This window comes from Eleutherodactylus coqui, chromosome 13 (assembly GCF_035609145.1).
Source record: "Eleutherodactylus coqui strain aEleCoq1 chromosome 13, aEleCoq1.hap1, whole genome shotgun sequence".
NCBI lineage: Eukaryota > Metazoa > Chordata > Amphibia > Anura > Eleutherodactylidae > Eleutherodactylus > Eleutherodactylus coqui.
In genome coordinates, this window is record NC_089849.1 from 20115566 (window position 1) to 20139447 (window position 23882).

General features: G+C 43.3%; 1 protein-coding gene across 2 annotated transcripts in view; it reads right to left on the reverse strand.

The window, feature by feature from the left end:
• Nucleotides 1-22714, reverse strand: part of PHACTR3 (phosphatase and actin regulator 3) — a 108174-nt gene extending 85460 nt beyond the window's left edge. Inside the window, exon 1 of one of the 2 annotated variants that reach the window (XM_066588084.1) lies at nt 22361-22714. In XM_066588084.1, the coding sequence (XP_066444181.1) occupies nt 22361-22487 (127 nt within the window). In that variant the 5' untranslated portion in view covers nt 22488-22714. Of the gene's footprint in view, nt 1-2124; nt 2250-22360 lie in introns of those variants that run through there. The other variant, XM_066588085.1, reaches the window with a different exon arrangement.
• Between the last annotated feature and the right edge of the window lie 1168 nt (nt 22715-23882).

Here is a 23882-nt window from a genome sequence, read left to right on the forward strand (position 1 = left end):
CTATCTATCTCATATCTCTCTCACTTTCTCTCTCTCTCATCTATCCATCTCTCTCATATCTATCTCTTTCTCTCTCTCCTATCTATCTATCTATCTATCTATCTATCTATCTATCTATCTATCTATCTCATATCTATCTCTCTCTCATATATTTCTATCTATCTATCTATCTCTGTCTCTCTCTCTCATATTTATCTATCTCCTATCTATCTATCTATCTATCTATCTATCTAGCTATCTGTCTCTCTCATATCTTTCTATCTATCTATCTCATATCTATCTATCTATCTATCTATCTATCTCGTATCTATCTATTACCTATCTCATATCTGTCTATCTATCTATCTCATATCTGTCTATCTATCTCTCTCCTATCTATCTATCTATCTATCTATCTATCTATCTATCTATCTATCTATCTATCTATCTTCTATCTATCTATCTATCCATCCATCTAACTCACATCTATCTATCTCATATCTCTCTCTCTCTCTCTCTCATATCTATCTATCTCATATCTTTCTATCTATCTCATATCTCTCTCTCTCTCTCTCTCTCTCTCTCTCATATCTACCTATCTCATATCTATCTATCTCTTTCTTATCTATCTCATATCTATATATCTGTCTATCTATCTCAAATCTATCTATCTCATATCTGTCTATCTATCTCTCTCCTATCTATCTCTCCTATCTATCTCATATCTATCTCATATCTATCTATCTCATATCTGTCTATCTATCCATCCATCTAACTCACATCTATCTATCTCATATCTATCTATCTATCTCATCTCTATATCTATCTATCTATCTCATATCTATCTATCTATCTATCTATCTATCTATCTATCTATCTATCTATCTATCTATCTCTTATCTATCTCTTATCTATCTATCTATCTATCTATCTCATCTCTATATCTATCTATCTATCTATCTATCTATCTCATATCTATCTATCTCATATCTATCTATCACTCTCTCTCATATCTATCTATCTCTATCTATCTCTCTCTCATATCTATCTCTATCTATCTCTCTCTCATATCTATCTATCTATCGCTCTCATATCTTTCTATCTATCTCATATCTATCTATCTATCTATCTCATCTCTATATCTATCTATCTATCTCATATCTATCTATCTATCTCTCTCTCATATCTATCTATCTCTCATATGTATCTATCTATCTCTCTCATATCTTTCTATCTATCTCATATCTATCTATCTCTCTATCATATCTATCTATCTCTTATCTATCTATCTCTTATCTATCTATCTATCTCTTATCTATCTATTTCATATCTGTCTATCTCTCTCCTATCTATCTATCTATCTATCTATCTATCTATCTATCTCCTATCTATCTATCTATCTATCTATCTATCTATCTATCTATCATCTATCTATCATCTATCTATCATCTATCTATCATCTATCTATCATCTATCTATCATCTATCTATCTATCTATCTATCTATCTATCTATCTATCTATCTCTCCTATTTATCTATCTATCTCAAATCTATCGCATATCTATCTTCCTCTCACACTATTAGATACAGTTTGGAGCACCTAAGAGAACAGAATTCTCCTAGATATGAAGAAGAAAAAAGAGAGAAGAACCCCGCACTTGCCTCTACAACCCAGGACAAGAAACTAAGTGCCCCTCAGCAAATACCCCATTTAACAAGCTGTGCAAGGACACGCTGCACACCTCTCTGGACAATAGGGGGCAGTAGTGAAGAGCTTAACTCAGAAGCATCACTAATAGGCAATTTAAAGGGCTGCTAAATCCTAATGCCAGTAGCTTGCAAGGACATAAAAGTAGTGATTACAGAGGGGTCAGATCATTCTGGACTGCCTGTCAGTCATCCCACTCAAGAACAATACAGTCAACCTGACCAGCAGATAACAGAGAACAACAAATGACATGCAGTGGTAAATACTGAAAACCTGGGCTTAGCGCTCCTGCAGTCAGTATGCAGGTTCAGGTGCTCCGGCCTACATGGAGCTGGATCCCATCTCTGCTTCTCTTGACCTTGAGTAGATCATGCAGTCGGAATCCATCATCCGGACTGCATTCATCGCATGTGACAATGTGTTGCCCCGGCACTAACCTTTGAGAGGCGCTCACAGCTCTCCGGGATGGCACAAGCTGCATGTGGGCATCCCCAGGGGCATGATCAGGAAACCCCTGTGTCGTTCCGATGACAGCTGCCAAGCAGAGGGTTCACTCTCACGGCTGTCCATCCCTGGGAAGGGGGCAGCGCTACACCCTACAGCAGGCAGCGGGGCCGGGGTCTCCGCTTGGTTGCAGCAGTTGTCCCATCCTGCAGAATAATTTGTTTCATGGGGATGTCAGCTGAGTGCTGCAGAATGCTGTATGGAGAGGACTGCAGCCAAAAGTACGCCTCCGAACGCCCAATCCGTGCATGTCTCTCTAGGGATGAATCATCTCCTCTTCATGCTTCTCTGGACAGGCTCTTATCCTCCGCCAAATAATTCCTGCAGAGCATTGCAGCCCCCCCCCCTCCCCCAGCCGTACTGTTCTCCATACCCCAGGTCACTCAGTCTGTATGGTGCAGGACGTAGCTAGTGGTGTGCAGAAGGGCCCCACTGCAAAAATAATAGGGCCCCTTCTGTGGCTGGTTCATGTCATCACACCTCCGTGTAACCTGAAGCTCTTGGATCCCAATGCAACATCTGTAACATTGCCACCTACCTACCATGTGCCATTTATAATGCCTGTGTCTTATGTGTGAAACATAGGGAGTTTTGGGCCCCTCAGGATCCAGGGGCTGTGCATAACTGATAACTACTCACCCCATTATTTACCTTCCAGACACTGTGAGACCCAGTCCATCCCCGTGCTTTTTAGGCATGAAGCACAACATGACCCTCCTTATTGATAGATAAGTATATATAAAACTCCAGAGCTGCACTCACTGTTCTGCTGGTGGGGTCACTGTGTACATACATTACTTATCCTGTACTGATCCTGCGTTACATCCTGTATTATACACCAGAGCTGCACTCACTATTCTGCTGGTGGAGTCACTGTGTACATACATTACTTATCCTGTACGGATCCTGAGTTACATCCTGTATTATACCCTAGAGCTGCTCTCAGTATTCTGCTGGTGGAGTCACTGTGTACATACATTACTTATCCTGTACTGATCCTGAGTTACATCCTGTATTATTCTCCAGAGCTGCACTCACTATTCTGCTGGTGGAGTCACTGTGTAGATACATTACTTATCCAGTACTGATCCTGAGTTACATCCTGTATTATACTCCAGAGCTGCACTCACTATTCTGCTGGTGGAGTCACTGTGTACATACATTACTTATCCAGTACTGATCCTGAGTTACATCCTGTATTATACTCCAGAGCTGCACTCACTATTCTGCTGGTGGAGTCACTGTGTACATACATTACTTATCCTGTACTGATCCTGAGTTACATCCTGTATTATACTCCAGAGCTGCACTCACTGTTCTGCTGGTGGAGTCACTGTGTATATACATTATCTATCCTGTACTAATCCTGAGTTATATCCTGTATTATACTCCAGAGCTGCACTCACTATTCTGCTGGTGGAGTCACTGTGTACATACATTACTTATCCTGTACTGATCCTGAGTTATATCCTGTATTATACTCCAGAGCTGCACTCACTGTTCTGCTGGTGGAGTCACTGTGTACATACATTATCTATCCTGTACTAATCCTGAGTTATATCCTGTATTATACTCCAGAGCTGCACTCACTATTCTGCTGGTGGAGTCACTGTGTACATATATTACTTATCCTGTACTGATCCTGGGTTACATCCTGTATTATATTCCAGAGCTGCACTCACTATTCTGCTGGTGGAGTCACTGTGTACATACATTACCTATCCTGTACTGATCCTGAGTTACATCCTGTATTATACTCCAGAGCTGCACTCACTATTCTGCTGGTGGAGTCACTGTGTACATATATTACTTATCCTGTAGTGATCCTGAGTTACATCCTGTATTATACTGCAGAGCTGCACTCACTATTCTGCTGCTGGTGGAGTCACTGTGTACATACATTACTTATCCTGTACTGATCCTGAGTTACATCCTGTATTATACTCCAGAGCTGCACTCACTATTCTGCTGGTGGAGTCACTGTGTACATACATTACTTATCCTGTACTGATTCTGAGTTACATCCTGTATTATACTCCAGAGCTGCACTCACTATTCTGCTGGTGGAGTCACTGTGTACATACATTACTTATCCTGTACTGATCCAGAGTTACATCCTGTATTATACTCCAGAGCTGCACTCACTATTCTGCTGGTGGAGTCACTGTGTACATACATTACTTATCCTGTACTGACCCTCAGTTACATCGTATGGTATGATAGTGGAGGAACATGTAATCCACAAAGTGAAGACTATGGCAGCAATGGGAGATGCAGAAATTAGAAAAATGCTAAAGACTTTATTTCTCCATTTAAAGGTCAAAAGCAGCAGCAACGTTTGTCAAGCTTGAGAAAGACCGGCCTCTGCAGGTCGACACGCTGCTGCTGCTTTTGACCTTCAAATGGAGAAATAAAGTTTTTAGCATTTTTCTATTTTCTGCATCTTCCATTGCTGCCATACTCTTCACTTTATGGATTACTAGTGGGTTATGGCCCAACCCCTCTATATGGCGGCATATGGTATTCTGGCTGAATTGCTGGAGTGAGGAGTTTTTCCACTTCTCCTTGCTGCTGACCACTGCTTCCACAGCGGAGGAACATGTGACAGTGTTGCTGATGGTGCACTAGTAGACGCAGCATGCCCTGCCGTTGCACCGTGTGTCATCCTGGCCTCAGCAGAGCTTGCATTACTTGCAGTGCTGTTCTGCTCTTTGTGCCTGTGATGCGCAGTATGACATTCAGCTGTAACACGCTCCAATCATAGGGAGACAATTAATAACACAAGATCCCCGTTGTGACCGGAGTGAGCGATAGAGATCAAGCCAAAATCTCATTGTGTCGTCTCCAGGAGCGCCCTCTCATCTTCCAAGGCTTAATTAATGCTCATGTAAATTTGTTGTAATGCGACGTATGACATCCCCCACATGTCTAGAGAGGCCGAGCCACTAACCTCAGATAGCTGGGAGGTGGAGGGTGATGTACAGCCAGTGCTACAGCTAGTATACATATATACACTGAATGGCCCCTTTATTAGAGCCCTCGGCCCTTTCACGATTCGCGCTTCCCTGTAGGGAAATTATCCCATGACCCCGGAGTGCGGCATAACATCACGTGACAAGTTTTCTGTGGATCAGTTTCAGTGTGAATCCACATTAGATGGGAAAATCCAGCGATCTGAGCGACTTCAAGCGAGGCCGGGTCATCGGGGCTGGACTAGCCGGGGCCGGGATGCCACTGCCAGCCACGTAGGTTTTCTTGTATAACGGTGTAGAGATACCGAGAATGGCGCGATCAAGGAAAACATCCAGCTAAAGGGGATGCTGTGGACGGAAATAACTTGTCATCAAAAAGGGTCGGGGGGGATGTCAAGAATCGTTCTGATGAACAGGCGCTGCACAGTCAAGAAAATTGTAGCCAAACACAACACAGAAGCTCCAACCAACATGTCTGGACACATAAGTCATTGTTCCCTAGCACGGATGGACTACAACAGCAGATGACCAGTTCCAGCGTCGCTGCGTCTAAGAAAAACAGAAAGGCGAGACTACAGCAGGAAAAATCTGAAGTCCAAAGGCCCCCCTACGAGTTATTAGATGCGGGTCTCTTATTACATCGTCCTCAGTGCATTATATTTACTTAGGCTAGTTAAAGCGACCAAAGCAGAACCAACATCCTTTTGGATGACACCCCTGTATGGTGACCCCTATAGTGTACAAATAACCATATCACACCAGCGTACAGTGCTGATATACTACCAATATAACAGCCCCATACATACAGTAATCTATACAGTGTTGCACAAAGCCTAAATCATACTGCTGTCCAGTGAATATGAGCAGTCGTGGTGGTGGGCATCGCTTGGTGCCCCCTTCAGTGAGGGCAGCTGATGCACCTCATGTGCTCACGCAGGTCTCACACCAAATATCACCCCTCGATTAGCTAAGAGCAATTATTGGACTAGTCAGGTCAGGAGTGATCGGCCCAGTTTTCCTAAAATAATCAAGAGCTCCCGATTCCCATTAAAATTAATGGAAGTAAAAATCGAGTTTACTAATTTGGCCAAATTGTATGGGAATCGAGCCACACGTTGTCGTTGGGCCTGAATGTGGCTCAGTGGTTAGCACTGTTGCCTTGCAGCACCGGGGGCCAAAGTTTGAATTTCATTAAGGATCTACATGGAAAAACTTTATCCAGATGTTGCCTTTAGTCAGATTTGAACCTAGAACTGCAACATGGTAATGCAACAGTGCTAACAACGAAGCCACCACAACATGCTTGGTCTTTCTTTTTCAGAGGAGGAGAATAAACACAAAGAGAATATAAAAACTCCATATAGATGTCGTCCTTGGACAGATTTGAACCTACAGCTTCAGCGTGGCAAGGCAGTAGTACTAACAACTGAGCCACTATATGGGTTTCCTTCTTTTTTTTCTGGAGGAGGAAAAGAAAGAGAACATACAAACTCCATGCAGATGTTGTCTTGGGTCAGATTTGAACCTAGGACCCCAGCATTACAAGGCAACAGTGTAATGCCTGAGCCCCCATACTTATTTTGCCTTCTTCGCCTTTCCTTTGCTTCTTCTTCCCCCTTCTGCTCTTCCAGTGGAGAAGAAGAAGAAAAAGAAGGAGGAGAAGAAAGCGAATAAGAAGGTCCCCTTCTTCTTCTCTTCCTCCGAAGACGGAAGAAGTTTGTTGGCTCAACGGCTAGCAGTGCTGCCTTGTAGCGCTGGGATTCTAGGTCCATGCTTGAACAAAGACAACATCTGTATGGAGTTTTATGCTCTCTGTGTTTATTCTTCTCCACCGGGGAAGACAGGACAGGTGTGGTGGCTCAGTTGTCAGCACTGCTGGAGTCCTAGGTTTAAATCTGACCAAGGACAACAAATGGGTGGAGTTTTTCAAAGTCCATACAAATGTTGTCCTCCATAGGATTTGAACCTAAGACCCCAGTACTGCAAGGCAACAATGCTGACCACTGAGCCATCACCACCATGCCAAAAATGAGGTCAGGCTGATCAGATTCAGTAAAAATCGGCCCAATTTTATTGCTTGGCCGATCAGAATGAGCAAAATTTTCCCGGTTGAATCTGAAATGTTGAACTTGACAACTCCTCCCAGTGAGCTGAGTTTGTCATGTTTCTTGATACCCCGCTGTACGCGGGGCTGCGGCAGGCACTATAGTTTCAGCACCACGGTCAGCTCTGGTCTCGGCACTGCTTGATATTTAGTGATAACCGTGATCTGTAAAACGATACAAAATGTAGCAGATACAAAGGGTTAAACCCATCAAATGAGCCGATAACCTCACTGATACAGATGTAGCAGAGCTGAATTCGCCATTTATACTATCGCGTTTCCCCGAAAATAAGACAGTGTCTTATATTAATTTTTGTTCAAAAAGGTTTAACTTTTTTACATGTATAGCTGCCTGGACACTATTTAAATTGACTTTTTTAATTAACTGTTAGCAGGGCTTAATTTTGGAGTAGGGCTTATATTTCAAGCATCCTCAAAAAGCCTGAAAAATCACTTTGCATCCTCAAAAATTCTGGAAAATCATGCTATGTCTTATTCTCAGGGTATGCCTTATTTTCAGGGAAACTGTATCTTTGTGCATTGCAATAAGCATCAGTTAAAATAAATCCGCGATCAGCCGGCCGTATGCAAGTTGCAGCCTAGATTCTTGGGCATAACTCACAGGGAATGATGGGCGATTTTCAGGTGTGTTTTTCATGCACACGAAAAATCACAAGTGCAGTGCTATTTTATCACAAAACACATCGCACTGCATAAAGATCGAGAGTTTCTTGGACTGATTTTGCACTCGCCCGTGTAAATGCACCCTAAACAGTTCTATAATAGGTTCCTGAGCCGAAATACGCCCATGTGATTGGGCTCCAAGTTGGAAGGTTTACCAACAGCCTATGTGTTCCCATGGTTACAGACTACAAACAAACCCTGTGTAGTCTGATCCTGCAGTCATGTATTACTGTCTGCCCAGAACTGTCCACCACAAAGCATGACGGTCCTGCATGAAGCGGACATTATAATGGCCGCAGCTCTCCACAACCGGATGGAAACAACCTGAGTGACGAGAATTGGAGTCCTGTAAAGCCGTCTTCACACACGGCAGAAATGACGCGCAATTCATGCTCCTGGAATCGATGCAGAATCCCAGCACAACGCGATATGGCGAGTATTTCTAAATTCCGCAATAAATTCGCAGCATTTTCGAAAACAATGCAGATTCTAAATCCTCAACTTGTCTCTTATCTCAACTCTTGAAATACAAAGGTTAATATCCAGAACAATTAAAAACGAGGCCAAATCCGCAACCATTCAGCGGATATGGCCGCCGGGATGTAAAGCATACTCGCTGACGGTTTCTCCGCTGCGCTCAGGGCTCATTTACATTCTGTATGATGCGCATCATGCAGACAGAATAAGCCCCATTGACTTACATTGATGTATTCAGACGAGCTGATTTCTGCAGCCTGTCCTATTGTGTAATCACGGGCCGAAATTGCCAATTAAAGTCTAACGCATTGCGTATATAAAGGAGACGGCGGGTAAGGAAATTGGGAAATCAATTCGGCATTCTTGCGTTCTTTTTTGCATTAAAAAAACTCACACGCACCTGAGAATCTCGTGCGCAAATCACATACTCCTGTCTAAGTGGTCCGTGGCGAATGGAAAACCTCTTAAGGGCAAAAACACACGGGCGCCTGCGCTAGTACGCTCGCCGCTATGGAGGATATTAGCGCATGAGCCGTGTTTTGTTTTTTTTTTTAAACTATTGATACTCTGCTATAGTGCACAAGTTTAAAAAAAAAAGCAGGAAGATCGGTCCGCCCCGTGTGTTCTCACACATGGTAATAACGCGCCAGAATCACGGGACCATCGAAGCCAATTATTTTGTTTCAGCCCGTTACGCGGCCGTGTTTCCCACAGCTATATAACGGACTAAATGGCGCCTGAGCGCTGCCTTTTTGTGGAGTGATCTATGCTTTTTTACGCCCGCAACAGCATATTTCACTGGACTTTTTGGGCGCACAGGCATGTTCATTCGCGCAGGTCAAACAAAGACGCACTGATTGAAATAGCTAATAATCTTAATGAGTTCCGGATGTGTTCTTTTTCCAGCGTAATGACGCAGTGTTTCACGCATCTCCTTGCGTATTGCACGCACAGTTGCGCACCGCCATTGACTTCTATGGGGAACTTTGGTGCGCAAATATGCAGAAAAATAGAGCATGTTGTAATTTTTTTTTTTTTTTTTTGCACGACTGAAATGCAAGTGCAAAATCCGGAAATGTGAACGAACCCATTGAAATCACTGTGCTCTATTCTCTGAGTATTGCACATGCAAATACATCCATGTGAAGCCGGCCTTAGGCCTTGTTCACGAGAAACGTCATTTTAGCGCTTCGATAGCCATGTCAAAAAACAGAGCGTTAAATTGCATGAATGAAGAATAGCCGCAATTTTACTGGTCTGGCCGCGGTGTCGTGCTCCGAAATCCCTCGGTCGCCAGAACAATGAAGGGAGTCCCTACGGGGATGAAGGAAATACCCCTCCGCGGGGATGAAAGTAATCCCTGCAGTGAGGGACTCACTTCATCCCTGCGGGGCTGTTAGACTCCCTCCTCCTTGCCTTTGCCAGACGACTCCCACAGTCTCTATCAGCAGTGTAGCTAAAGGCTCAGGGGCCTGCGTGCAAAAGTTCATCTCAGGTCCCCCCCCCCCCCCCCCACCTTTACCTGTACCCATACCCAGAGACCTAACTTGAAGCTTCTGGGCCCCAATGCAAAATCTGTAAAGGGGCCCCCAACTATAATGCTTTATTCATAGTACTGGGCTCCCTATATGGAGAAGAGAGGCCTTAAGGCCACCCTAAGGCTCCTGGGCCCGGGTGCAAGCGCATCCCCTGCACCCCTATAGTTACACCAGTGGTCCCTATCTTTGACGGAAATAAATTTTTAGGCGCGTCAAAAAATTGTTTGTCTGAAAGAACCCATAGGAAACCATAGGTGCTTTTAGATGTGATTGTTTTTTAAGCACCTACTCTGCGTCCAAATGCCTTAGAGCACGTTTCCACATATCAGGTACTGACTTGTGGCGGAGATTCCACCTAGCTACAACTGACAATGGAAGCTAATAAGGTCAACAAGTTCGTGCACTACTATTGGTTGCCATGGCTGGGCGGAGTCTCAGCCATACGCCGGTACCTGTTACGTGGAAACGAGCCCTGCACCTGTCAACTGGATAGGATCAGGTCAGGCAGTCAGTTCCATTCACTACTAGCAAGCATAGATATTGAATATGGCAAAGAATTGAATCAGAAAGTATATTAGAAAGCCACAGGGCCGTTTATTAGACAATGAATAAAAGGGTATTCCGGCATTTAACCCCTTGTAGTATTGATGACCTATCCCCAGAAGCTCCTGAGCCCCAATGCAAAACCTGTAACAGGGTCCCCAAATATAATGCTTTATTCATACTACTGGGCTCTATATATGGAGAAGAGAGGCCTTATGGGCCCCCTAAGGCTCCTGGGCCCAAGTGCCTCCGCATGCTCCATAGTTACGCCACTGCTGATGACCTATCCTGAAGATAGATCACCAATACCCTAAGGGGTTAAATGCCAGGAATCCCCCTTTAAGCCTTATGTACAGTAGGTACAGCAGACATGGCTCGAGCCTCCTGCGGTCGTGCAGCCCAGCCAGTTGTATTTACAGTCTGCAGCCAGTACTTACTGTACAACGCTCTCTCCGGAGACGGCGGCAGCGCGCCGATATAAATCATGCACAGACCGTGGACCGTAATGAAAAATCAATGACAAGAGCATTTAAATTATGTGGAGCAATCTGCAGCGGCCGGCCCGTGTATCACTCCCAGCTAACATCCAGAGCGGTGTAACCGCCGCTCTACATTGGATCAGAGGGTGGGAAAACTTCTGGAAACAATGCAACAATAATAACAAATGAAGTTACTTTGTAAATAGTTTTTACTTATAGGATTCCGTTTTGTGCATACAGTTCTTATGCTGACCTACGTGTTTCCATGGTTACGGGCAAAAAGGACTCACATGTCACTCCTTCATCTATAGACAGTAGAAAAAGGGTCAGCGGGATCCGACCACATAGGGTAGTCTATAACCATGGAGACATAAAGTGCTGCATACACAAAACGGCAGGAGAGTTGTAATCAAGACTTTTTAGTTAAAGGGAACTTGTCAGCACTTCCCAGGAGGTCAAACCACCTACAGCCACAGATGGTGGAGGTAGAGCTGGTTCCAAATCTCATCTGGTTACTTCCTATGTCACCGGTGAACAGAAATGTGTCCTTTTGTGGGATCTTAGCTGGCGCATGACTGATCCAAATCTGTCCACAAAACAGCCTGCAGATCTGCGCATCCACCAATCCGCAATCTGCTGACCTATGTGTGAGAATTGGATCATTTTGAGGATAAAGTAGGAGACATCATCCATGTTGCACAGTCAGAGAGAAGAAGGGTCATGGAAGGAACTCCAGGCAGCAGAGATGGTCCGACCCACCAACCGGACTGGTCAGCTGAGATTTGTATGGTGTACATTTCTGGTATGATGTATGCCAGTTTCTGGTGTAAATTATACATAAACCCGTCGGTTTGAAGCTGGGGTCCAAGGGGGTTCGGTCTGGAGTGCCCAGACCCTGGGGGTATTTGGGACAAGTTTTGACAATGAGGGCTCCGAAGCAGTAGGCCCTGATGGAATAGGTTTGGGCCAGGATACTGGTGGGTAACCTCTATCCAGACCTGGCACCCAAGGGGAAGATGGTACACCACGGGCATGAGTGTCCAACTCCTGGCGCTCTGTCGTGGAAAGCTCAACCCAGACATGTACTCCATAGCAACGCTCAATAAACCGGATTTTATTAAACTCTTTCTGCAGTCGATTCTGGGATGAGACAGTTACATACAGAACGATGAGCTCACAATAATGTTGTATCCAGCGGGGGCGCTAGTGAGCAAATTGGCACCCGTCAATATAATCCGATGGATTTGTATTTGGAACTCTGTTTGTTCTCCGCTTTGCGGATTTCTTCACACTATAGACAAGCGCAGGCACTGCGGTGTAAACTAAATCCACCGATCCCTCCGAAAACAACCGGAGTTGCACTTGGAAAGACAAGAATCCGTAGGAGATGCGCCCCACACGTCCGACTCACTCTGAAAACATGGCGCCATTTCCGCCCAGTCCCGTACCTGAGTCATCACTCCTCCTCTCTTAGACCGCTCGCTCAAGGGGTGGAACTTCGTTTTCGTGTGAAAATAGGTCTGAGGCAGTGCTACCTCTTTCTGAATGTCTCGCCCACTTTTTTTTTTAAACTGGCGAGACCGGCGCAAAACGCCTATGAGTAGAAACGTTTTACACAAATCCCCCATCGTGAAAATTTGTGACTTTTTTATGCCAGTAACTGACATAAAAGGCTTCATGTATGCACCCAAATATCTTGGGATATGATATCCATAGGAAATGTAACTGGATGAGATTTGGAAGCAGCTCAACCTCAGTAAATCTGTAGCTGTAGATGGTTTGACAACCTCAGAAGTGCTAACAGGTCCGTTTGAGCCAGTGCGCTCAGCAGGAAGCAGACAGCTCTGTTTTTACTGCAGTGTCCAGGTTTGGCAGTGCATGCTAAGTTCCCATTCATTTCAGTGCCTGTAATATCAATCCCAGCCACTGCTATAAAAACGGAGCTGTTTGCTTCCTGCAGAACCCATCTCTGTGCATGAGTGCACCAGCCCAGCAAACAGCTGATCACAAGTGATGTACCCCTGCCGATCTACTATTATTGAACTGCCCTAAGGATTGGCTGGCCACCAATAGCTTACAAATGGACAACCCCTTTAAATATACAGCTAACATATTTCCAAGTGTGAAGAAAAATGATTAAACTTTGCCATGGATATAACAGTCACAAGTTGTTAAAAAGTGGAAACCGTACCGTTATCACAAACCGCAGGAAAGACTTTTTTTTTTACAATCCATTAAATGCCGCAGTGTCACACAAGTAATGACACAATAATAGCCATAATAGCCATGCCGCGTGTACAGGATGAAACCTCCGAGTAGGGAACACAGTATGGCCATCAGCAGAAGGCTCAGTGTGTGGCGGTATACACATTATACTGGTACAGTCTGCTGCAGAGAGTTATATTACAATATGGATCGCCAAGTGTCAGATGTAACTGTACTGCAGTCTGTCTGTACTTTTACTATTGATGACCTATCCTTAGGATAGGTCCTCAATAGCTGATCAGCGGGGGTGTGCCACTTGGGTTCCCTAGCCCCACTGTCGGTGCAGATAGCCTGGTTGGCACAGCTCCCATTGAATTCAATGCCATACCAACCTGTATGTTGACAGCCCTATCTGCTTCCTGTGCTGTCCATACTGACAACAGGCCAAGAGATTTCAAGTGGTGGACCCCCACCCATCAACTATTGATGAGCTATCCTTAAGATAGGTCATCAATAGTAAAAGTTTTAGAGAACCCCTTTAAGGTTTTGATCATATATCAGCTTAGAAGATCATTCAGGAGGGGGAAGAAAGGAGGTTTATTGACCAAGCCCCGTCGGATAGATTTGCTAGTGAATGACATGCTGCAGCTTGCTGTGTACTATAATACATAAATGTTGCAGGAGCCAAAGAGTTAAAAAAAATAATGAAAACTACTTACAAACATTCCCTTTAGTCAAAAATGCATGCATTTCAGTCAAATACAGAAAGGGCCCTCAGAAGTGTCCATATCCTGTAAAGGGTATGTATACTTCTGCAACCAATGGGGCATACTTACTTAGACCAGCGTTTTATAGACCTCTTCATACATGTCACATCTGGTGGCACCTCTGTAGCTGGCATAGGATTAAACTAGAATTTTCGCCAGTTTCTGGCATACATTTTAGTAAATGTGATGGGCTACATGTAGCCATGCCCCCTAATAATAGGCCACACCCACTTTTTGAAAAAAGTGGCAGGGCTGACATAAACCCTTAAAGATGCAATTTTGCCACTTATACTAAAATTGTAATTTTTGGAGCCATAATTCTGGCATAAGGGGTCTAATACGTGCGTCATGATGTTCGTTAGTGCTCCAGTGGTTCTAAAATACAAATTGAAGCAACTTTGAATATTGTAATGATTACAAATCTCCCGTTTGTGTTCACAGGTTCCATGCAGATCTATTTGTTTCCATGGATACAGACAAGTAAACCCTGTGCAGTCTGACCCTTCAGTCATATTCCTTCCCATATGTCCCCTACTATCTATCTATGCACTTTTTCTTTCTTTCTTTCCATTTATATAATATAAGGTGGTTTCCTTCCCTCCTTATATTTATAAATCTAATTCTACATAAAGAGACCAGGTGGTCTACCTCATTTCTTACCTTCCCTTGTTTCCCCCGTCCTTTTCTTCCTTTTTCCTTCCTCCTCAAATTTGTCTATCTAACCATATATATAACAAATAAAAGATAGCAGTCAACCTCATTTCCTTCCTTCCCTCCTTCCTTCTTTCGTTCCTTCCCTCCTTCCTTCTTTCCTTCCTTCCCTCCTTCCTTCTTTCCTTCCTTCCCTCCTTCCCTCCTTTCCTTCCTTCCTTCCCTCCCTCCTTCCTTCTTTCCCTCCTTCCTTCCTTCTTTCCCTCCTTCCCTCCTTCCTTCCTTCTTTCCTTCCTTCCCTCCTTCTTTCCTTCCTTCCTTCTTTCCTTCGTTCCCTCCTTCTTTCCTTCCTTCTTTCATTCCTTCCCTCCTTCCTTCCTTCTTTCCCTCCTTGCCTCCTTCCTTCTTTCCTTCCTTCCTTCTTTCCTTCCTTCCCTCCTTCTTTCCTTCCTTCCCTCCTTCCTTCTTTCCTTCCTTCCCTCCTTCCCTCCTTCCTTCTTTCTTTCCTTCCCTCCTTCCTTCCTTCTTTCCTTCCTTCTTTCCTTCCCTCCTTCCTTCCTTCTTTCCTTCCCTCCTTCCTTCCCTCCTTCCTTCCTTTTTTCCTTCCCTCCTTCTTTCCTTTTTTCCTTCCCTCCTTCTTTCCTTCCTTCCCTCCTTCCTTCCTTCTTTCCCTCCTTCCTTCCTTCTTTCCTTCCCTCTTTCCTTCCCTCCTTCCTTCCTTCTTTCCTTCCCTCCTTCCTTCCTTCTTTCCTTCCCTCCCTCCTTCCTTCTTTCCTTCCCTCCTTCCTTCCTTTCTTTCCTTCCCTCCTTCCTTCCTTCTTTCCTTCCCTCCTTCCTTCCTTTCTTTCCTTCTCTCCTTCCTTCCTTTCTTTCCTTCCCTCCTTCCTTCCTTTCTTTCCTTCCCTCCTTCCTTCCTTTCTTTCCTTCCCTCCTTCCTTCCTTTCTTTCCTTCCCTCCTTCCTTGTCTTCTTTCCTTTCTTCCTTCCTTTCTTCCCTCCTTTCTTCCCTCCTTCCTTTCTTCCCTCCTTCCTTCCTTCCTTCCTTTCTTCCTTTCTTCCTTCCTTCCTTTCTTCCTTCCTTCCTTTCTTCCTTCCTTCCTTCCTTTCTTCCCTCCTTCCTTTCTTCCCTCCATCTATCCTTCCCTCCTTCCTTCCTTTCTTTCCTTCCCTCCTTCCTTCCTTTCTTTCCTTCCCTCCTTCCTTTCTTCTCTTCTTTCCTTCCCTCCTTTCTTCCTTCCTTCCTTTCTTCCTTCCTTCCTTTCTTCCTTCCTTCCTTTCTTCCTTCCTTCCTTTCTTCCCTCCTTCCTTTCTTCCCTCCTTCCTTTCTTCCCTCCTTCCTTTCTTCCTTCCTTTCTTCCCTCCTTCCTTTCTTCCCTCCTTCCTTTCTTCCTTTCTTCCTTCCTTCCTTCCTTTCTTCCTTCCTTCCTTTCTTCCTTTCTTCCTTTCTTCCTTTCTTCCTTTCTTCCTTTCTTCCTTCCTTCCTTTCTTCCTTTCTTCCTTTCTTCCTTCCTTCCTTTCTTCCTTCCCTCCTTCCTTCCCTCCTTCCTTCCCTCCTTCCTTCCCTCCTTCCTTCCCTCCTTCCTTCCTTCCCTCCTTCCTTCCTTCCCTCCTTCCTTCCTTCCCTCCTTCCTTCCTTCCTTCCTTCCTTCCCTCCTTTCTTCCTTCCTTCCCTCCTTCCTTCCTTCCCTCCTTCCTTCCTTCCCTCCTTCCTTCCTTCCCTCCTTCCTTCCTTCCCTCCTTCCTTCCTTCCCTCCTTCCTTCCTTCCTTCCCTCCTTCCTTCCTTCCCTCCCTCCCTCCTTCCTTTCTTCCCTCCTTCCTTTCTTCCCTCCTTCCTTTCTTCCCTCCTTCCTTTCTTCCCTCCTTCCTTTCTTCCCTCCTTCCTTCCCCTTGTGGTTGTTCTATCTATCTGTAATAATAATCTTTATTTGTATAGTGCCCACATATTCCGCAGCGCTTGATCTCTATCCGCGCTCTATATGCCACTGGCAATATTCTCCCCTATGAAGAAATAACATAGTTGATGCTTACCCCTAACAATACAGTTTATCTCCAACTACAGTCACCTCCATGTCAGGCTGCCATGTCATCACTTACTTAAAGAACCATGACCTAGAAACAAAACACAGTCCCCGGGGCGGACCGCTCAGCGATAGTGGAGTCATCGGACAATAAAGGGTTATGTGTCGAGTAATCATTAGATACTATAGGTTTTATATCTGCGTTGGAGCTTCCGGCCGGAGGTTATACGCAGATCCAGCAGAAAATACCAGAAGAAGAAGCGCTGCATGCGGAACTTTTTTTTCGTCTAAAAAGCGGGCAGCTGAGCGAATGGATCCCATTATAGTCAATGGGGTCCAGTCAACACTGTTCAGTTCCATCCTGAGACGAAGCCGTTCACCTACGGGGATTTCCCTTTCCTGCTCCCCAAATGCCGCAGGAGAGCGGAACCCCCAACGCAGGTGTGAAACCACCCTAATATACTCACCTGGGAATGAAGTTTGCATAATAGCCAACTAGCATTAAAAGGGTTAATCTATGGGAGTAATAACACCCAAGAAAATAGCAAATACATAGTAACTATATGAGTAGTAGGCTGTAAATGAATCGTAAGCAGTAAGTACTAGTCACCGTAGAACAGACATGCATCGGCACCGAATGAGTTAAACTGCGTACTAATGGCAGTGCGATAATAGTGCAATAACCGGGCACGGCTGGGCATCCTCCTTTGTTCTCTGTTCAGGAGCCCAGGGCTCAGTGGAGGGACTGACAAAGAAGCTTTAGGGGAGCCCAGAAGCGATGACATCAGACCCCCACCCCACCAGCTGAGCAGGCACATTCTGACACATGGAAATGTTCATCTCATTGTGAGGATTCCTTCACCAGCAACTGAGATGGTTACATGTGAGACAATGGGCTGCCAGACATGGGAGGGGGTGCAGGCTAATTAGGAACAAAGCCGTGTGCCGATTACACCTCCCTCACACTACACTGCCCCCCTAGTTCATGTCTCGGAACCTTTCTTTATGGCCTTTGTATGGCAGGAGAAGAGGATAACATGTATGCTGTGCTGTTATACAGTACTCATTGCATCATGTGTTATTATACAGAATATCACACGTAATTATAGAGTATAGATTATATCACATGTTATACAGGGTACAGAGTATCATATATGTTATTATACAGTCCAACCTATGTGTTATTATACAGTATATCACATGTAATTATAGAGTATAGATTATATCAGGTGTTATTATACAGTGTACAGAGCATCGCATGTGTTATACAGTATATTGCATGTTATAGAGTATACATTATAACAAATGTGTTATTGTATAGTATATCACATATTATTACAGAGAATACATTATACCACATGTTATTATATAGCATGCATTTTGTTACAAATTAGTATACACCGTGTATCACGTTTTATAGAGTATACATGGCATCACATGTGTTATTATACAGTGTATCACATGTTGTTCTACAGTATACAGTGCAACGTGTAATTTTACAGTATACAGGGTATCACATGTGTTATTCTAGAGGATAAAGTATATCACGTGTAATGACACAGTATAAAGTATATCACGTGTTATTATAGCATATACCATGCATTGCATGTACTATTATAGAGCCAGTATACAGTGCATCACTTGGTTTTTTAGAGCTAGAATGCAGTGCATCACATTGAATTATGTATGTGATACGCAGGACCGTGCAGTTATGGACGTAATAGATACAATGTATAATATGTGTTATTCTGGTCCTGTTACATATATGATACATGGGACTGCACACTGACGGGAGTAGTGGATACAGAGTATAAATATATCGTTATGGGTATACTACATCTACAGAGGACTGCACTGTGAGAGGAGTGGTGTATGCAATGTGTAATATATGTCATTCTGAGTATATTACATATATGATACACAGCACTGTGCAGTGATAGGATTAGTGGATACAGTGTATTATAGGTTATTAGGAAAGGCTACGGGCCTTTTGTTCTGATCCAGTTTTACTCGGAGTGGAAATCAACAATACAGAAGTACAACAGAAAGCATCCTATGGTGGGACCTCTTCAATGAATGTGGTGGTTAGCACTGTTGCCTTGCAGTGCTGGGGTCCTAGGTTCAAATCTCATCAAGGACAACATCTACATGGACTTTGAACACCTAGAGCTCAAGCACTTCAAGGCAGCAGTGCTAAGCACTGAGTCACCACATTTCTTCTTTCTTCCCAAGAGGAGGAAAAGAACAGGAAGAATAAACACAAAGAGAACATAAAAACCCCATCCAGATGTTGGCCTTGGACAGATTTGAACCTAGAACTCCAGCAATGCTAACAACTGAGCCACCACACCTGTCCTGTCTCCTCCAGAGGAGGAGAAGAAGAAGAACCACAAAGCTAAAAACTCCATACAGATGTTCTTGGTCAGATGTGATCCTGGAACTCCAGCGCTGCAAAACAAGAGTGCTAAGAACTGAGCCACCATGCATCGAAGAGAAGATATAAACTCCATGCAGATATTGCTAATAATCAGACGGGAATGGAGAAACTTGTTATATCAAGAAATCATCCAGGCTACACGGTGGCCGCATACAGAGCCCGTGTTCTAGATCCAGTAGTCACACATCTCCCCGGCTTGTGTTTATGTAATAGATACATTCATGCATAACAAAGTTATAAATAACTTCACCAAAATGTGCAACTGTCCATCATGCTCTAAAGGCCTGGAGACAAGGGGGAGGAGCCCCCAAAACACTGCTTGCTTTGTCAGTGGCATGTGTCTGCCCTCCACTTACTGCCTCCAGACTATGTCTCCAGGTCTTCAGAGCATGATGGATATTTGCACATTTTGATAAAGATTTTATAACTTTGTCATGAATTAATTTATTTATTAAACAAAAGCAGCTGCCGGGGAGTTGTGATGTCATAGTCAGCCCAGAACCCAGAACACTATGTGACTATGTGATGTCATAGTCAGACCAGAACCCAGAACACTATGTGACTATGTGATGTCATAGTCAGACCAGAACCCAGAACACTATGTGACTATGTGATGTCATAGTCAGACCAGAACCCAGGTCCCCAGCACTAGAAGGCAACACTTCTAGCCATTGAGTCATCAAGCCTCTTCCTTCTTCCTCCTCCTTCTCCAGAGGAAGAGAAGGAGAAGATGTTCTTATTCTGTTTTTCCTTCCTCTCTGTCTTCTCACCTCCCCATTCTTCTTCTTTCTCCTCTTTCATAATCATATTTTCTTCTATTCTTCCTCCTCCCTGTTCTTCTCCTTCTCTAATTCTTCTACTACATCTCCTCCCCCCTCTTTTCTTCTTCCTCTCCTTCTCCTCCAATTATTTTCTTCTTTCTCCTACTTTTCATTATTCCCCTAATGTTCTCACCTTCTCCTCCTCCTAATTATTATTCTCCTCAATCTTCTTCTCTCCTCTTTCACCTTCTACTCCTCCTTTTTCTTCTTCTCATTCTACACTTTTCTTCCCCTTCACTTTCTTCTTCTTCTCATTTTCCTTCTTCTGCTCCTTTACTTTCTATTTACTTTCTACTTCTCATCCTCCTCTAATTGTTTCCTTCTTCTTGCTCATCTTCTTATTTTCTACTGCTTTCTTCTCTTACTTCCCCTTCACTTTCTCTTTCACATTCTCCCTCTTCCTCACCTTCACTTTCTTTTTTTTCCTTCTCCTCTGAAGGAGGAAGAAGGAGATAGAAGAAAAAGGAGGAGAATGAAGAACAAGCATGCTGTTTTTTCCAATGGAGCAGCTTGCAAAAAAACCCGCTAGTGTGAAAAGGCCCTTACATGTATGATACACGGGACTGAGCAGTGAGAGGATAAGTGGATTTATGAAAACTGTTGAAAGTATGAATCTGTCTTTGTTGCCCATAGCAGCCAATCACAGAACAGCTTTCATTTTACCACAACACTATGAGGAGTGAAAGCTGCACTGTGATTGGCTGCCATGGGTTTTCTTTTAAACAGTATCATAAAGCTCCCCAACAGTGTGTTATACTGGTTATATCACATACATGGTACACAGGACTGTGGATACAATGTATCACATGTTATTTTGGGTATACCACACATATACTACACAAGAATGTGCAGTGCAGGTTTAGTAGTATATAATGGACACAAGACTCCATATATTATATATTAGCTATATATTACACATTGATCACAAGGTCACATCTGTCAGGACCAGCCTGTTTATTACCACAATCAAGTCACTTCTTCCTGACACAAATGTTAATTGCCGCCCTGCTAGGAGACATTTACAATGGGTGCAATTATGACTCTGCTTGTATCCATGTTACCATGGAGATAACCCCCCTCACCAACCTCTTATGCAAATAGAGAATACCTACCTGCAAAGTATGATTGGAATCCTGAACACCCCACTATAAAGGTGACCCCAAAATGTACACCTTACATATGCAGGAGACAAAGAGTTAAGCGCAGGCGCTCCTCGCTGGTCATGTGATGTGATGTAGGCCTCTCTGCACTATTGCTCATCATCATTCAAGGTCTGATGGAGCTCCATACATTATACATATTGGTGGGGGAACATACAGTAGAATCCCAAAGAGAGGAAACCCTACAGCCTCACAGACTGTGAATATTAGGGGTCTCGGCACAGGCTGACCCCATCAGTCCAACAAGGGCTACATACAGCTTATAGAAACCCCCTCTATAGGACAAGCAGGACCAGACCAAAGATTATATACTTCCACAAGGGTCAACAAGTAGAGGGTAGATAGATAGATAGATAATTAGATAGATAGATAGATAGATAGATAGATAGATAGATAGATAGATAGATAGATAGATAGATAGATAGATAGATAGATAGATATGAGATATGATAGATAGATAGATAGATAATTAGATAGATAGATAGATAGATAGATAATTAGATAGATAGATATGAGATAGATAGATAAGAGATAGATAGATAGATAGATAGATAGATAGATAGATAGATAGATAGATAGATATGAGATATGATAGATAGATAGATAGATAATTAGATAGATAGATAGATAGATAGATAATTAGATAGATAGATAGATATGAGATAGATAGATATGAGATAGATAGATAATTAGATAGATATGAGATAGATAAGAGATAGATAGATATGGGATAGATAGATAGATAAGAGATAGATAGATAGATAGATATGAGATAGATAGATGGATAGATAGATAGGAGATAGATAGATAGATAGATATGAGATAAATAGATATGAGATAGATAGATAAATAGATATGAGATAGATAGTGTCTCTGTCTTGATCACTTCCTCAGAGAATTTCCTCCCCTCTATTCTATTGCTGTAATATCCCCCTATTGTACCAATCATTTTCAGAATCTGAAGATATATATATATACACATCACCTAGATGTCCCAGGGTACTGCAGGACCCATGTCATAAACACAGTGTACAGTCAGACAATACAGCTGCAGTACACGAATGCAACAGCAACACAAAGCCCATTCATGAGGGGCTCACCATAAGCTGTGCATTGTGGGATGTGCAGGGATATAACATGTACAGAGAGAATACAAAAGCCCAAATGCTGCTAAGCTGTAATAAGGTTATAACAGCCTGTGATGTCACTGCCTGTATTAACCCATTAGGGCTGAGGTCAAGCTCTCCAGTAGTGACAGCTCCCCTCCCCCCACACACACCCCCTTCCATGCATGCACACCGCTGTCTTTGTACCTGTGCAATCCTCTGACTCTGAGCCAAGCTCTTGCAGGTTGTTGGGGTCACTGTGGATGATATTGGGGTCACTGTTGGATCTACCTCTCTGACGAAATGATCCAGGAAGCTCTTGAGGTTTTGCCATGAGCCTTAAGGTGCAGGGGTACTTGAGCAGGTTGCATTAAAGAGGTTGCTGGGTGCCAGGTGTCCAATGCCAAGCAGAAGCATGAGGGGGGCACACCATTCAGAAGATGGGGTTCACCTGGAATCCACCCCACATAGCAGACTAGGATCCCTGCATCATCCAAAGCTCCAAAAATCGCTGCACATCATCCAATGAGGTCAGGGAGACACCAGATCCCCCTCCCCAAATCCTCCCCTTCAATGCTCTCCCTAAAGCAGTAGCAGAAAACATTGGGATTTTACCATCATCCCTTGCGAGAGGGATGCACCATGCTGACGTCTGCAGAGGCTGCTGGATGAAATACCTGCACTGCAACAGTAGCAGGGGATGAGGCTGCTGTGCCTGGGAGCCCCCCAGGTGTGTGTGGGGGGGCTCTCACCTGCTACAGTGTGATGTCCCCCCAAGGGGGGCTGAGGCTTTATGTGACAATCAGATCCCCCTACTGAGCTTCTGCCCTGTTTGGTTGCTAATGCTTTAACCCTATAGTGTCAGAGGGTGCAGCTGTAGTGCAGGAGCCTATATATAAGGGCCTAAGGACAGAGGAGAGGGCTGGGCTTTTAATTAATCATATAGATAGTGTGAAATTTTAGGCATAGGTTTTGGATTGAAAATTAATCCTTTATCTCTCTCTCATATCTATCTATTCATCTCATATCTATCTATCTCTAATCTATCTATTTATCTATCCCTTATCTATCTATCTCTAATATCTATTACTCTAGCTATCTAATATCTATCTATCCATCTCCTATCAATGTATCTATCTATCTATCTATCTATCTATCCCATATCTATCTATCTATCTATCTATCTATCTATCTATCTATCTATCTATCTATCTATCCCATATCTATCGAACATCTATCTATCAATCTATGTATCTCTCTCATATCTCTCTATATCTAATATCTATCTATCAATCTATGTATCTTTCTCATATCTATCTATCTATCTATCTCATTTCTATCTCTCTCTAATATCTATCTATCTATCTCCTATCTATCTATCTATCTATCTATCTATCTCATATCTATCTATCTATCTATCTATCTATCTATCTATCTCATATCTATCTATCTATCTCCTATCTATCTATCTATCTCCTATCTATCTATCTATCTATCTCATATCTATCTATCTATCTATCTATCTATCTATCTATCTATCTATCTCATATCTATCTATCTATCTCATATCTATCTATCTCCTATCTATCTATCTTCTATCTATCTATCTATCTCCTATCTATCTATCTCATATCTATCTATCTATCTCTCTATCTCATATCTATCTATATATCTATCTATCTCATATCTAATATAGATCTATCTAATATCTATCTGTCTGTCTATCTTC